Here is a 13,088-nt window from a genome sequence, read left to right as displayed (position 1 = left end):
CGAACAAAGAGAGAAAGAACAGGAAAAGGTGCAGAAAAAACCCCGTGTTGCGGCACAGGGTTTGAGTGTCTCATTTCACATTGGCCTACATAAATGAGCATATGTGCTGTAACCAGGGTTATTTTTCGGCGGGAAAATGCATGGCCAACTGCGCTACCGGCCGCGTTTGTTTGGCGGGAAGTTGCATCGCCAACTGCATTTGAGAAAAAAACAAAACAAAAAAAAATAATTTTGAAGACGACAAGATACAAAGTCAATTTTTATATGTGACCAACAGCAGGAGAAAGAGCAAGGCAACTAGTGGCGGGAGAAACAAATCGACTGGCACATCATCAGAATCTGGAAGTGAAATCATTTTACTCCGATCCGGCGACACGAAACGTTGGATTTTTTCTCTTGAAGTGAAACGTTTCGCTCACTTAACGTTGTAAAACGAACGGAAAAATCAGCAATGGAATAAAGGGACTGCTTATTTTCAGAAGAGGCGAGTACAATCATGCAATTTTGTTGACAAAACGTTGCTAGTTTGCTGGCTCGCAAGATATTGTTTTCTTGTAGTTTTGACACGCCGTTTAACTTAAGCTTGAGCTTAATAAGCTTACTGCTAACTTCGGAACAGTATTTTGAGCTTATTTTTTCGGTCCATGTTGATTATTTCCCTTGTAGTTTTTTTTTTCTGATCTCGTCCAATTTTGCCGTCAAACTGAGCGGGAGAAAGAGAAAGGCGGATAGCGGCGGGAGAAACAAATCGATTCTTTTAGCAGCTTTTAGAGGCGGCACTTCATAAACAGGGGCCGAATCTTGAAGAAAAATTAGTTTATACTAGTCCGGCGCGATGAAATGAAATTAAGATGCGATGGATTTTTCCTCCTGAAGTGAAACTTAACGTTGTAAACTAACAAAAAAATCAGCAATCGAATAAAAGGACTGGTTATTCTCCAAAGAGGCGATTATATTCATGTGATTTTGTTGACAAAACTTTGCTGCTTTTGCAAGATATTTTTTCTTTTAGTGTTGACACTGCAACTTGTTTAACCTAAGAGCAGCCTTTTTGAGCTCATTTTTCTGTCCATGTTCGTTATTTCCCTTGGAGTTTTATTTTCTTATCTCATCCCATTTTGCTTCATTTAAACAAGTTTGATTCTGAGCTAAAATAGTCAGTCAAGCAAACGTCTCCCAACATTGTATCGTTGGCATAAACTACTGACAAGTTTTTCTCGCATATATTTCTAATTTTAGCATTTATTTCTGACAATCTTGACAGAGAACAAACAAAAATACTTAAAACAGTAGGATATAACCGCAAAGATTAAGATGCGTGAGTAATTTTCACTGAATATCTTTTCAAAGAACGTTAAAAGCGAATGTAAAATTAATAAAAAGTGTGATTTCATTTTCATCAAAACAAAGTTTACGCAAAACATTCATTCGCTTGTTTTTTGTGAATTTTTCAAAGATCGTTGTTTAGTTTATTTCTGTACTTATTGCTATGAATTATCACAGTGCTTTTTTCATTTATTACTCAAAGATATATTTGAAGTGTGTTTTTTGATTAGTGTATCCATTTTCTCTGAGGTTTATAGCGTACGGCCTTCTTGATAAGCAAAATTTACTAGACAGTTTCAGTCTGTGCTTTAGCCACACAAATTTCTGAGACAATCATGCACAGTCAAATACTCAAATTGCGAAGACCTGAATCAAACTTTGCCTGTTCCTGATGGGTAACCTTGTAGTAAAGATGTTTTAAGAACTTGTTTCTTGTTGTAAATAAGAAGGTCGCTGGAAAGAATGATAACAGAGCAATAACTGGGAAAATTATCGAATTGGAATTTAGAAATGTTGGAAATAATTGTTGCCTCACAATTCAAGAAGAAAGATATTTTAAAGGCTCTGTTTCTATTCTGTTATTCTCACCTGTGCAAGATTATCCCGGACGTTGTTGAGATCCTAAAAGAGAAAAACAAATGCAAGGATTAAATTTAACCAATTATTCACGCCCAAAGAAATAATACGTAGAGTTCATCCTTGCTCCATTATTGTTTTATTATTTTTACAGCAAATAAAAAGAGATACACTGAACAATAGACCGTATTCGTAAAGTCCGAATTGAACTGGAACTGGCGTGCACAAAAGGGGGAAATCTTTACACGCAAATATTTTTTTCTTATAACCAACCCATTAATTTTTGCGCGATTTTATTGGCTACTTTGCGTCACGTGGTGCAAATTCAAAGAATGGTTATCTCGCAATAACCCCTGCCTGGGTCGATATTTGCCCTCCTATTATTTCAATTAAAAAAAAAAAAAAACAAAGCCAGCGGAAAAAATCGAGCTAGAGAGTTTCACTTTTTCATTTTTATTATTTTACATGGAAGAAATACAAACTCGTTTTGTAGATGTCCAGTCATGTTTACAGCATAAAGCTGGTCGTAAATGCTTTTCCGGAAGGTACAAAAATGTCAACAAAACATGCTGTCAACGTCTTTGAAGGTGTAGAAAGTTACGAGTAGACTTTCAGATTTAGTCCTACGCAAACTGAGTCAGTTTGTCAAATTTTGGTCCAATTAAAGTGAAAATAAAGTTCTTGTAAACCAATCAAATGTACTTGTGTACGTCAATCGCGCGTATCCGCCATCAGATCGCACCGGCTTTTTTATGAGCGGTTTTCATGCGATATAAAAATTAATGGGAGGGTTGTAAAATAAATAAACCCCTTTCTGCCTTGATGGTATGTCGGCTGATAATGTCCTTGGCTGAGAGATTGTCCTCAAAATTTTACATTTGCCCTCGAAGCTTAGCTTTTCGGCCAAATATTCATTTTTCGAGTATATGTTACAACCAGCTTTTTGAACCTTAAGGGGAGCAGGGATGCCGTAGGAGTGAGAACAATCGCCTCCCACCAATGTGGACCGGGTTCTGCGTTGTTTGTGTGGGTTGAGTCTTGTTCTGAGCGCTTTTTTTCCTGGGTTCTCCGATTTTCCTTTCTCCTCTAAAAACCAAAATTTCCAAATTCTTATTCGATACGACAGTTATTCGACCAAACTAGTAAAAGCCCAAAAAGCAAGCAAGTTGGTGTATGACAAATTAATTACAAAGAAAAGTGCCGCCCCTACTACAAGCCAGCAAAAATGGATCCAAGACTGCAACTTAGGTCAAAACGAAACAAAGTGGGGCGCGACCTACCAACTAGCTCATAAAATCACAAAAGCACATTTAAACTGTTGCACAGAAGAATGCCAACAAATGCTTTCTTAACTAAGATAAGAATAAAAGAAAACTCCAACTGCTCCTTTTGCAAAAAAGAACCAGAAAAACTCATACACCTTTTCTGGTTCTGCCCCCAAAACGGCGCTCTTCTGGGAGAGCATCATAACGCGATTAAAACTTTGTCAAATTATTCCCGATAGCTACTCTGCAGACATGACTGTTTCACTAGGCCTGAGATCAGACTCTTCTAAAGTTCAACGCCAGATCAACCTTTGTTTTCTTATTGCCAGGCACTATATCTGGCTCTGCAAAACAAAAGAATCTATACCTCTATTGCAAGGATTTCTCAAATACCTAAAGACAATTTACAACATACAAGTACAAGCAGAAGCAAACAATTTTCTACCCAAACAATGGTCATTCCCACACGATATCACGTAGAAACTATCGTTTCAACTATAGCGTTATTCCCAACGCCACTGATATTTTCTATGTCCTTCATCCGGTAGCTTATCCTGCCTCAATAACGCCAATTATCTTGCAAACAAGTTTCTTGTAATGCAATTGTGTACTTAAAGCATAAGAAACGTAAGAATGTTTGAAAATAGTAAGTATTGTTAACAATGTAAGCAATAAGTATTGTCAGTATTGTAAGCATGGTATTTATTGTAAATAGTGTAAGCAGTGCTCAATATTGTAATTATTGTGTTATGTAAAGCAAAAAAAAAAAAAAATCATGAAATTGCACAAGAAGTATTTCAAGAAAAAGCATGGGAAATTCGAGGAGATGGTGGAACAAATTCAAGCTTGAGGAATGGATAAAGCCTCTAACATCCAAAAGAGATAACGTAATGCCAGGGTTGGAAATTACAACCGTGAAACTAAAAGCCGAAGAGTAATTATGGCATTCTGCTTGTAATGTGATTAAAAGGGGTAATAAAATGAACGAAAATATAACCTTTAAGCTGTCGCACTTGTAACGAGCTACAAAGGCGTACCATGGGGCCTGAGCCCCACGCTACACACTCTTAGACGCGTTAAGTTTGAAAGATGGCTGATATCTTCCCGAGGTGATATTCAGGGCCCAGGGCCCAGTTGATAAAAGCCCCATTACGCTAATTCTGGATTAACATGAACTTTGGTTCGAGTTTAATTACTCATCGGTAAAGATTCTTCTAAAAGATTTTTGGCCCTCACTTTTGATTTAGACTTTCCTTTACCTTTTCCTTGAAATGGGTCTTAAAAACCTCTTTTAAAGAGCGAAATGAAAACCACGATTAACTTTTAATCGTAGATTAGCGTTATTTGGCTTTCGAAGAACCCACCCCTGGTTATGATATTTTGGGGCCTATTTATTCTATAATAATTTTTTAGACATGTTTTCGTGTGTCAATGAGTGGTGTTACTTCCTATGTTAAAATAATTCGGTCGTTGATAAATTCAGCCCTTTATAGGGTTAAATCACATATCCACGATGTGCCTAGAAATAACCGACTTATTTTTTACTGACATGAGCGAGGTTTTAACTGTGGCATTAAACAATTGTTAAACATGAAAAAAAATTCGATCTGGAAACTTATTTTAAGAGAATTCTTTGTTGAGACTTTAATATTGATTTTAAACTTTCCAATTTTTCTTTTTGTACATATATCTATCTACATACCAGCTTCCAGTTGGCTTGATAGCTCAGTTGGTAGAGCGCTGCAACGTATCGCAGACGTCATGGGTTCGAATCCCTTTCAAACCTGAATAACTGCGATGATCATTTACTTATTGAGTCTGTGCTTTAGCCAAACACATTTCAGGGACAATCATGCACAGTCAGATACTCAAATTGCAAAGACATGAAACGGATTTCGCCGGTTGCTGGGTAACCTTGTAGTAAAGATGTTTTTTAAAAGAACTTGTTTTTTGTTGTAAATGAGAAGCTCGCTGAAAAAGTATAACAGAGCAATAACTTGGGATATTATTAATATCGAGTTGGAATTTAGAAATGTTGGATATAATTTTTGCCTCACAATTTTAAGAAGAAAGATATGTTAAGGGCTGTGTTGCTATTTTGTTACTAGCTCACATGTGAAAGATTATGGAAGGCGTGGCTGTGACCCTAAAAGAGAAAAAACAAATGAGAGGATTAAATTTAGCCAATTATCCACGCCTAAAGAAATAATCCATAGAGTTTCTCAAGGATACACGTTCATCCTTGCTCCGTTATTGTTTTATCATTTTTACAGCAAAACAGAAAGGGACACTAAACAAAAGAACGTATTCGTAAACTCCGAATTGAAGTGGAACTAGCGTGCACAAAAGGCGGGAATCTTTGCACGCAAATATTTTTTCTTATAACCCACCCATTAATGTTCGCGAGATTTTATTGGCTACTTTACGTCACGTTAAACTTTCAAATTTTTCCTTTTGTAGATATATCTATCTACATACCAGCTCCTAGTTGGCTTTATGGTTCAGTTGGTTGAGCGCTGCAACGTATCGCAGGTGTCATGGGTTCGAATCCCTTTCAAGCCTATAACTGCAATAATCATTTACTTATTCAGTCTGTGCTTTAGCCAAACAATTTTCTGAGACAATCATGCACAGTCAGATACTTAAATTGCAAAGACCTGAATCAGATTTTGCCTGTTGCTGACGGGTAACCTTGTAGTGAAGATGTTTTAAGAACTTTTTTCTTGTTGTAAATGAGAAGCTCGCTGGAAAAGTATAACAGAGAAATAACTGGGGACATTATCGATATCGAATTGGAATTTAGAAATGTTGGAAATAATTGTTGCCTCACAATTTCAGAAGAAGAAAGATATTTTAAGGACTGTGTTTCTATTCTGTTATTCTCACCCGTGCAAGATTACTCAAGGCCTTTCTGAGATCCTAAAAGATAAAAACAAATGCGAGGATTAAATTTAACCAATTCTTCACGCCCCCCTCAAAATCTGTAGAGTTTTCAAGGATACACGTTCATCCTTGCTCCATTATTGTTTTATCATTTTTACAGAAAAAACAGAAAGGGACACTGAACAATAGATCGTATTCGTAAACTCCGAATTGAAGTAGAACTAGCGTGCAGAAAAGGCGGGAATCTTTACACGGAAATATATATATTTTTTATAACCCACCCATTACCCACCCAGGACGGTTATTACGCATTAACCCCTGCCTGGGTCGATATTTGCCCTCCTATTATTTCCATTAAAAAAAAAAACAAAGCCAGCGGAAAAAAGCGAGCTCAAGAGTTACACCTTGTCATTTTTTTACATGGAGAAAAACAAACTCGTTTTGTAGATGTCCAGTCATGTTTATAGCATAAAGCTGGTCGCAAATGCTATTCCGGAAAGTACAAAAATGTCAACAAAACATGCGGTCAACGTCTTTGAAGGTGTAGAAAGTTACGAGTAGACTTTCAGATTTAGTCCTACGCAAACTGAGTCAGTTTGTCAAATTTTGGTCCAATTACAGTGAAAATAAAGTTCCTGTAAACAAATCGAATGTACTTGTTTACGTCAATCGCGCGCATTCGCCATCAGATCGCATCGGCTTTTTTATGAGCGGCTTTCGCGCGATATAAAAATTAATGGGAGGGTTATGAAATAAATAAACCCTTTTCTGCCTTGCTGGTTTGTCGGCTGGTAGTGTCCTTGGCTGAGAGATTGTCCTCAAAATTTCACATTTGCTCTCGAAGCCTCGCTTTTCGGTCAAATATTCATTTTTCGAGTATTTGTAAACGTATCACAGGCGTCATGGGTTCGAATCCCTTTCAAGCCTATAACTGCGATAATCATTTACCTATTCAGTCTGTGCTTTAGCCAAACAAATTTCTGAGATAATCATGCACAGTCCGATACTTAAATTGCAAAGACGTGAATCAGATTTAGTCTGTTGCTGATGGGTAATCTTGTAGTAAAGATGTTTTAAGAACTTTTTTCTTGTTGTAAATAAGAAGGTCGCTGGAAAAGTTTAACAGAGAAATAACTGGGGACATTATCGATATCGAATTGGAATTTAGAAATGTTGGAAATAATTGTTGCCTCACAATTCAAGAAGAAAGATATTTTAATGGCTGTAAGTCTATTCTGTTATTCTCACCCGTGCAAGATTATTCAAGGCGTTGTTGAGATCCTAAAAGATAAAAAAAAAATGCGAGGATTAAATTTAACCAATTATCCACGCCCCTGCCAAAATCCTTGGAGTTTCTCAAGGATACATGTTCATCTTTGCTCCATTATTGCTTTATCATTTTTACAGCAAAAACAGAAAGGGACACTGAACAATAGACCGTATTCGTAAATTCCGAATTGAAGTGGAACTAGCGTGCACAAAAGGCGGGAAGCTTTACACGCAAATATTTTTTCTTATAAGCCACCCATTAATTTTCGCGTGATTTGATTGGCTACTTTACGTCACGTGGTGCAAATTCACAGAAAAGGTCATTACGCAATAACCCCTGCCTGGGTCGATATTTGCCCTCCTATTATTTCCATTGAAAAGAAACAAAGCCAGAGGAAAAAATTGAGCTCAAGAGTTTCACCTTGTCATTTTTATTATTTTACATGGAAGAATAACAAACTCGTTTTGTAGATGTCCAGTCATGTTTACAGCATAAAGCTGGTCGCAAATGCTGTTCCGGAAAGTACAAAAGTGTTAACAAAACATGCTGTCAACGTCTTTGAAGGTGTAGAAAGTTACAAGTAGACTTTCAGATTTAGTCTTCGCAAACTGAGTCAGTTTGTCAAATTTTGGTCCAATTACAGTGAAAATAAAGTTCCTGTAAACCAATCAAATGTACTTGTTTACGTCAATCGCGCGCATCCGGCATCAGATCGCACTGGTTTTTTTTTATGAGCGGTTTTCACGCGATATAAAAATTAATGGGAGGGTTATAAAATAAATAAACCCCTTTCTGCCTTGCTGGTATGTCGGCTGATAGTGTCCTTGGCTGAGAGATTGTCCTCAAAATTTCACATTTGCCCTCAAAGCTTCGCTTTTCGGCGAAATATTAATTTTTCGAGCATATGTTACAACGGAGATTTGAACCTTAAGGGGAGCAGGGATGCCGCAGTAGTGAGAACAGTCGCCTCCCACCAATGTGAACCGGGTTCTGTGTTGTTTGTGTGGGTTGAGTCTTGCTCTGAGTGCTTTTTTTCGTGGGTTCTCCGATTTTCCTTTTTCCTCAAAAACCAACATTTCTAAATTCCAATTCAATTATAAGAGAATTCTTTGTTGAAACTTTTAAAATTGATTTTAAACTTTTAAAATTTTTCCTTTTGTAGATATATCTATCTACATGCTAGCTCACAGTTGGCTTGATAGCTCAGTTGGTTGAGCGTTGCAACGTATCACAGGCGTCATGAATTCGAATCCCTTTCAAGCCTAACTGCAATAATCATTTACTTATTCAGTCTGTGCTTTAGCCAAACAAATTTCTGAGACAATCATGCACAGTCAGATACTCAAATTGCAAAGACCTGAATCAGATTTTTCCTGTTGCTGACGGGTAACCTTGTAGTGAAGATGTTTTAAGAACTTTTTTCTTGTTGTAAATGAGAAGCTCGCTGGAAAAGTATAACAGAGAAATAACTGGGGACATTATCGATATCGAATTGGAATTTAGAAATGTTGGAAATAATTGTTGCCTCACAATTTAAGAAGAAAGATATTTTTAGGGCCGTGTTTCTATTCTGTTACTTGCTCACCTGTGAAATATTCTGCAAGGCGTCGCTGTTAGCCTAAAAGAGAAAAACAAATGCGAGGATTAAATTTAACTAATTATCCACGCCCAAAGAAATAATCCGTAGAGTTCCTCTGACTTTCGCAGCAACTTTTTCTATAAACTAAAATAATAACGAGCAAAGTTTGAGAGATCTACTCTTATCTAAGCGATGTATTTTATAAAAGCCATATCTTCTCTGCTGATAACCCTCGCCGGTAGATTATTGCCCCTTTTTTTGGTATCGAAGAAAGAATAGTCACCCAGGATGGTTAAGCTTGGACATGAGGCCAGCTAATTTCATTACGTAAACATATAAAAACAAGATATAATGTAATGCGTGAAAAAATAGTTCGTCGTCGCAGATTCGAACCTCAGTCAAAGCCCTGGCCTTACACAAAGAGGGTAGTCATCACATAAGGGGAGGTGGGTGGGGGAAGTGTGAATTTTACGGAATATAAACTAGAAACCAATAAATAAACATTGAAAAATTAAAAAACTTAGCGCTTAGAGAACGTTACCGCTTGGTTGGCTTGACAGGATGTGGTGAAGAACATAGCGCCAAAAGCCAACGCGAAAAACAGGCGAGACATCTTTCTACTATACTTGAGAAGTGAACGGGTGCTGAAATAAACAATATAAATAAACTAGAAGTTATCGAACCACTGCATCCGAAAACACAAAATAAATGAACTCTGGATGACTCAGTGGAAGAAAATTTAAACAAAACTGAAGAGATGAAACCATGAACGGAGGTGATCTGTAAAAGGGTCCATCTTCTATCAAGGAAACCCAACGAGAACATTTATGCGAAATAATTTAAACTTTGTGTCCTGTGTTCCCAGATCGTTTTCTGCCCTTTTAATTTCAAAACATATTAGTGTAAACTAATACAAATTGGTCTGTTCTGATGCTTTCGCTGAAATTCAAGTTGCAGAAAATTTAGGAAAAGGGATTTTATTCCCCGAGTTTACTAGCGGTTCTTGGTTCTACAAAAATGCTAGCTGACCTTTTTTCCCTTTTATAACGAAATATTTTCTCCTAAGGAAACGAAAGAAATTAGTTTACCAGTGAGGGTAGGAAATTTTGAGATGACTTTTTGCTTTAAAAAACTCTAGAGTTTCTTTACGATTAAATCTGAATTTTTTAGGCGATTTAGGCCAAGCGTCGGGAGCCCCTGTTACAAATGTCCCCCTGAATTGTACGGGTGGATGTGGTCAAATTAAAACGCGGCTCATTCAGAGAAATGAATTAAGGGAGTGCCTCAACTTATCAACTTACCAAGGTGTGAATGTTCAGTGCCACTGAAGGAAAAATCGCTGCTAACAGCTGTCGCTTATAGCAATGAATAACTGAGATCACGGAATCATCAAAATTTCATTGAATTTGTCATACTCATTTCGTGTGCAATACAAATGAATAAAAATCAGTCACAGGCAGCTGAAAAAACTACGATAAATAAATTGAAAATGTATTTAAAATTAGTACGTCACGTGCCATTTGAGAAAACCGTTGTAACAACTGAAAACCAGATACTGATTAGACAAAATATTTTTTCAACACTACCAAATGTCATTGCTAGAAAGATAGTGGAGTCACAACGCGAATCGGCCGATAACAAAATATTTCAGTGTCATTCAATATTTTTATGTTTAAAAATCAGTACGTAAGGTAGCCCAGCTGGCCTTTTTAATTATGTACAAGTTGAATTAATTTAAAAAAATTAATAACAAAATCTTAAAGTAAGGTATATGGCAAACAAAATAAACAAAAATGTGAAAATTCTGTATGTTTGATTTTAACTGAATCGCAGAAGCTTTCAAACCATAGTGTTTGTATGGTAAACGCAAATAGAACAAAAAGTAAACAACTCTTTCAACAGTTGACTTGAAATTATTGCTGAAATGTTCCCTGAGGTTATTGTTTAAGGCCTCTCTTTTTAATTTTCGCTGTTGCGAGCTTGAAAACGAGTTTAATCTCCACATTTTGTAAGAATTTTCTCACAATTTTCAAATTTGCGCGTTTTGCAAAAATCTCAAGAAAGGCTGGATTTTGTTATGAGCTTCACTGCGCGCGGTTGATGATATGAACAATTTTATACTAAAATTTCATTAAAATCGATTTCCTGTAACTATTTTAAAATTGAACGATGAGTAGTACGTAAAAACCAAAAGTAAAGTTTGCCATACGAATTCCGCGTTGACATGGTATGGTGACATTAAAATCTTGATATTTACATCGTAGATCCCACTAGAAAAATAGCACGGTGTTGTGAAACAGAAAAATAAGCGAAAATTTGACATTTATCACCATAGGCCAAAGACTGCTCAATAACCGGTTGAAAAAGTGAGGAATATTCCCTCAAAAACTGTATCGAAACGCCTAATTACTATCACAATATCACACATTTAAACGACAATTTTAGGTAACGATTAGCATTTAGGAAAAATGACACCATTTTTCGACTTTTTAGTCGAATAATTATTTTCAAGCGTTCTTAATTTAACAAATAAGCGACTTTCGCCATTTCAATAATACATGGGTCGCCGAAAACCGGGAAAATTTAAGGTATTTCAAATTCCCCAAACTAGGGTATAACTGTATACTGATAAGACTGTTTGGATGTAAAACTGTACTAATGAGGTATCGGCCCAATAGGTTCAGATGATTTCGACACAGAAACACAGGAATAAAACCGGGCTAAACCGACGTGCTATATTCAAAATAGAATAGTGCTTGATTGTTCGTAAGCCCATGGTAAACATGACTGAATCAATTGTTCACCCGAGTAACTACGGCCAGACTTGTTAATGAGAGAATGAAAGATCACTCGAATTTTGTCTTGAAGCCATCTTTCAAATCAAAGAAAATTTTCATCCATCATCACTTTTTTCAGTTTGAACAAAACTGAAGGAGGAATATAGCTGTACCAGAAAGCGTCCAGTCGTGTTTTGAACTTTCCATACATTTGTCTGTATTGCAAACCAGCCGTGAACTGCTTCTAAAAATAGTTTGCTGGAAAAAATATAAGGAAATGTATGGAAAGTTCAAAATACGACTGGGCGCTTTCTGAGACAGCTACATCCCTCCAATTTTTTTCTTAAAATCCTTTTCCTAGTGCCAAAAGTTTCCAATTCATGAATTTTTCAGAAGCGATGTTTTATGAAAATTATTTGACATCGGATTTCCATACAAACACTATTATTTCAAGCCTGTTTGCCTACTCGTCAAAATGGCGTCGAAAACCGCGATAGGGCCTATCCATTTAATCAAAAGAAAACCTAGAATGGGGATTGACAAGAGTTCAAACTTTCGCTACCGTGTGGCCTTGATTTCTCTTGCAGTCTTATTGACATTTGCAATCTCAAAGAATACATCCCAATATCAGCATCCTTATTCTCCTGTTTTACATATATTTTTTTCAAGTCAATTGATGAGAAAATGTCTTTTAACATCAACTAACTTTTCATCTTTTCATGATACTTTAAAAGAAGGGTGCCTCCTTTGGCTACTGCGCATGCGTTCTGTGAATCTCGGGATTGTCCATAAAATTCAGATTCCTTTAAGGAAGTAGCATTCTAATGCCGAGGCATTTTTGCGTGGCTTAAGACTATGCGCTAAAAACAGAGCTCAACAAGGGTAATTGAATTCCAAAAAGAAAATTTGGGGTAACCACGCATTTTTCAGATATCAGTAACGTTCAACTGTAACGTTGATTTGAAAAAAAAAAAAAAAAGAAGAAAAAGATCCATATTTTAGTATGTATTTAAAATTTTTTAAGGAGCATTGTTGCTTAATTATCTCTGAAAAATGTGTGGTTATCCAAATTTTGTTTTGGATTTCAGTAATCCTTCCTAAGAATTTCTTTCCGCACAGTCACAAACCGCCTAAAAACCTTCGTATGAGGATTATACTGTCAGTTAAACGGCTAAATTGATTTAAATCGTTTTTGGGTACATGAAGAATTCAAACCAACACCATCGTTTGGTCTGAAATTTTTCGATTCCCTTATCAGAGTTTGTGATCAGATCACTGTTATTAAATGTGGTTCATTTCATCAAAAGTTTCTATCACAGATAAAGTCTGTGAGAGCAAACGCCTTTACGGCGGGTGAGCGTTACCTATAGACACAGTTAATGTCCATATTGCCATTTTTGAAAGTTCCTTGT

At 36.5% G+C, this 13,088-nt stretch overlaps 2 protein-coding genes across 5 annotated transcripts in view; both read right to left on the bottom strand.

Moving 5' to 3' along the window:
* Positions 1-10,254, bottom strand: part of LOC146455462 (uncharacterized) — a 50,292-nt gene extending 40,038 nt beyond the window's left edge. For both annotated transcript variants that reach the window (XM_085094156.1, XM_085094157.1), the window contains exons 1-7: positions 10,201-10,254; positions 9,441-9,543; positions 8,906-8,938; positions 7,299-7,331; positions 6,054-6,086; positions 5,281-5,313; positions 1,915-1,947 (exon numbers count right to left, since the gene is read on the bottom strand). In XM_085094156.1, the coding sequence (XP_084950282.1) occupies positions 1,915-1,947; positions 5,281-5,313; positions 6,054-6,086; positions 7,299-7,331; positions 8,906-8,938; positions 9,441-9,512 (237 nt within the window). In that variant the 5' untranslated portion in view covers positions 9,513-9,543; positions 10,201-10,254. The remainder of the gene's footprint in view (positions 1-1,914; positions 1,948-5,280; positions 5,314-6,053; positions 6,087-7,298; positions 7,332-8,905; positions 8,939-9,440; positions 9,544-10,200) is intronic.
* LOC146455458 (uncharacterized) overlaps positions 1-13,088 on the bottom strand; it is a 145,082-nt gene that overhangs the window by 44,154 nt on the left and 87,840 nt on the right. The gene's annotated exons all lie outside the window — the stretch shown is intronic.

The sequence above is a fragment of the Pavona decussata genome, unplaced genomic scaffold, assembly GCF_977016875.1.
Source record: "Pavona decussata unplaced genomic scaffold, jaPavDecu1.1 SCAFFOLD_273, whole genome shotgun sequence".
Lineage (NCBI taxonomy): Eukaryota > Metazoa > Cnidaria > Anthozoa > Scleractinia > Agariciidae > Pavona > Pavona decussata.
Note: the sequence above shows the minus strand (reverse complement) of the source record. Positions and strands in the feature narration are given on the sequence as shown.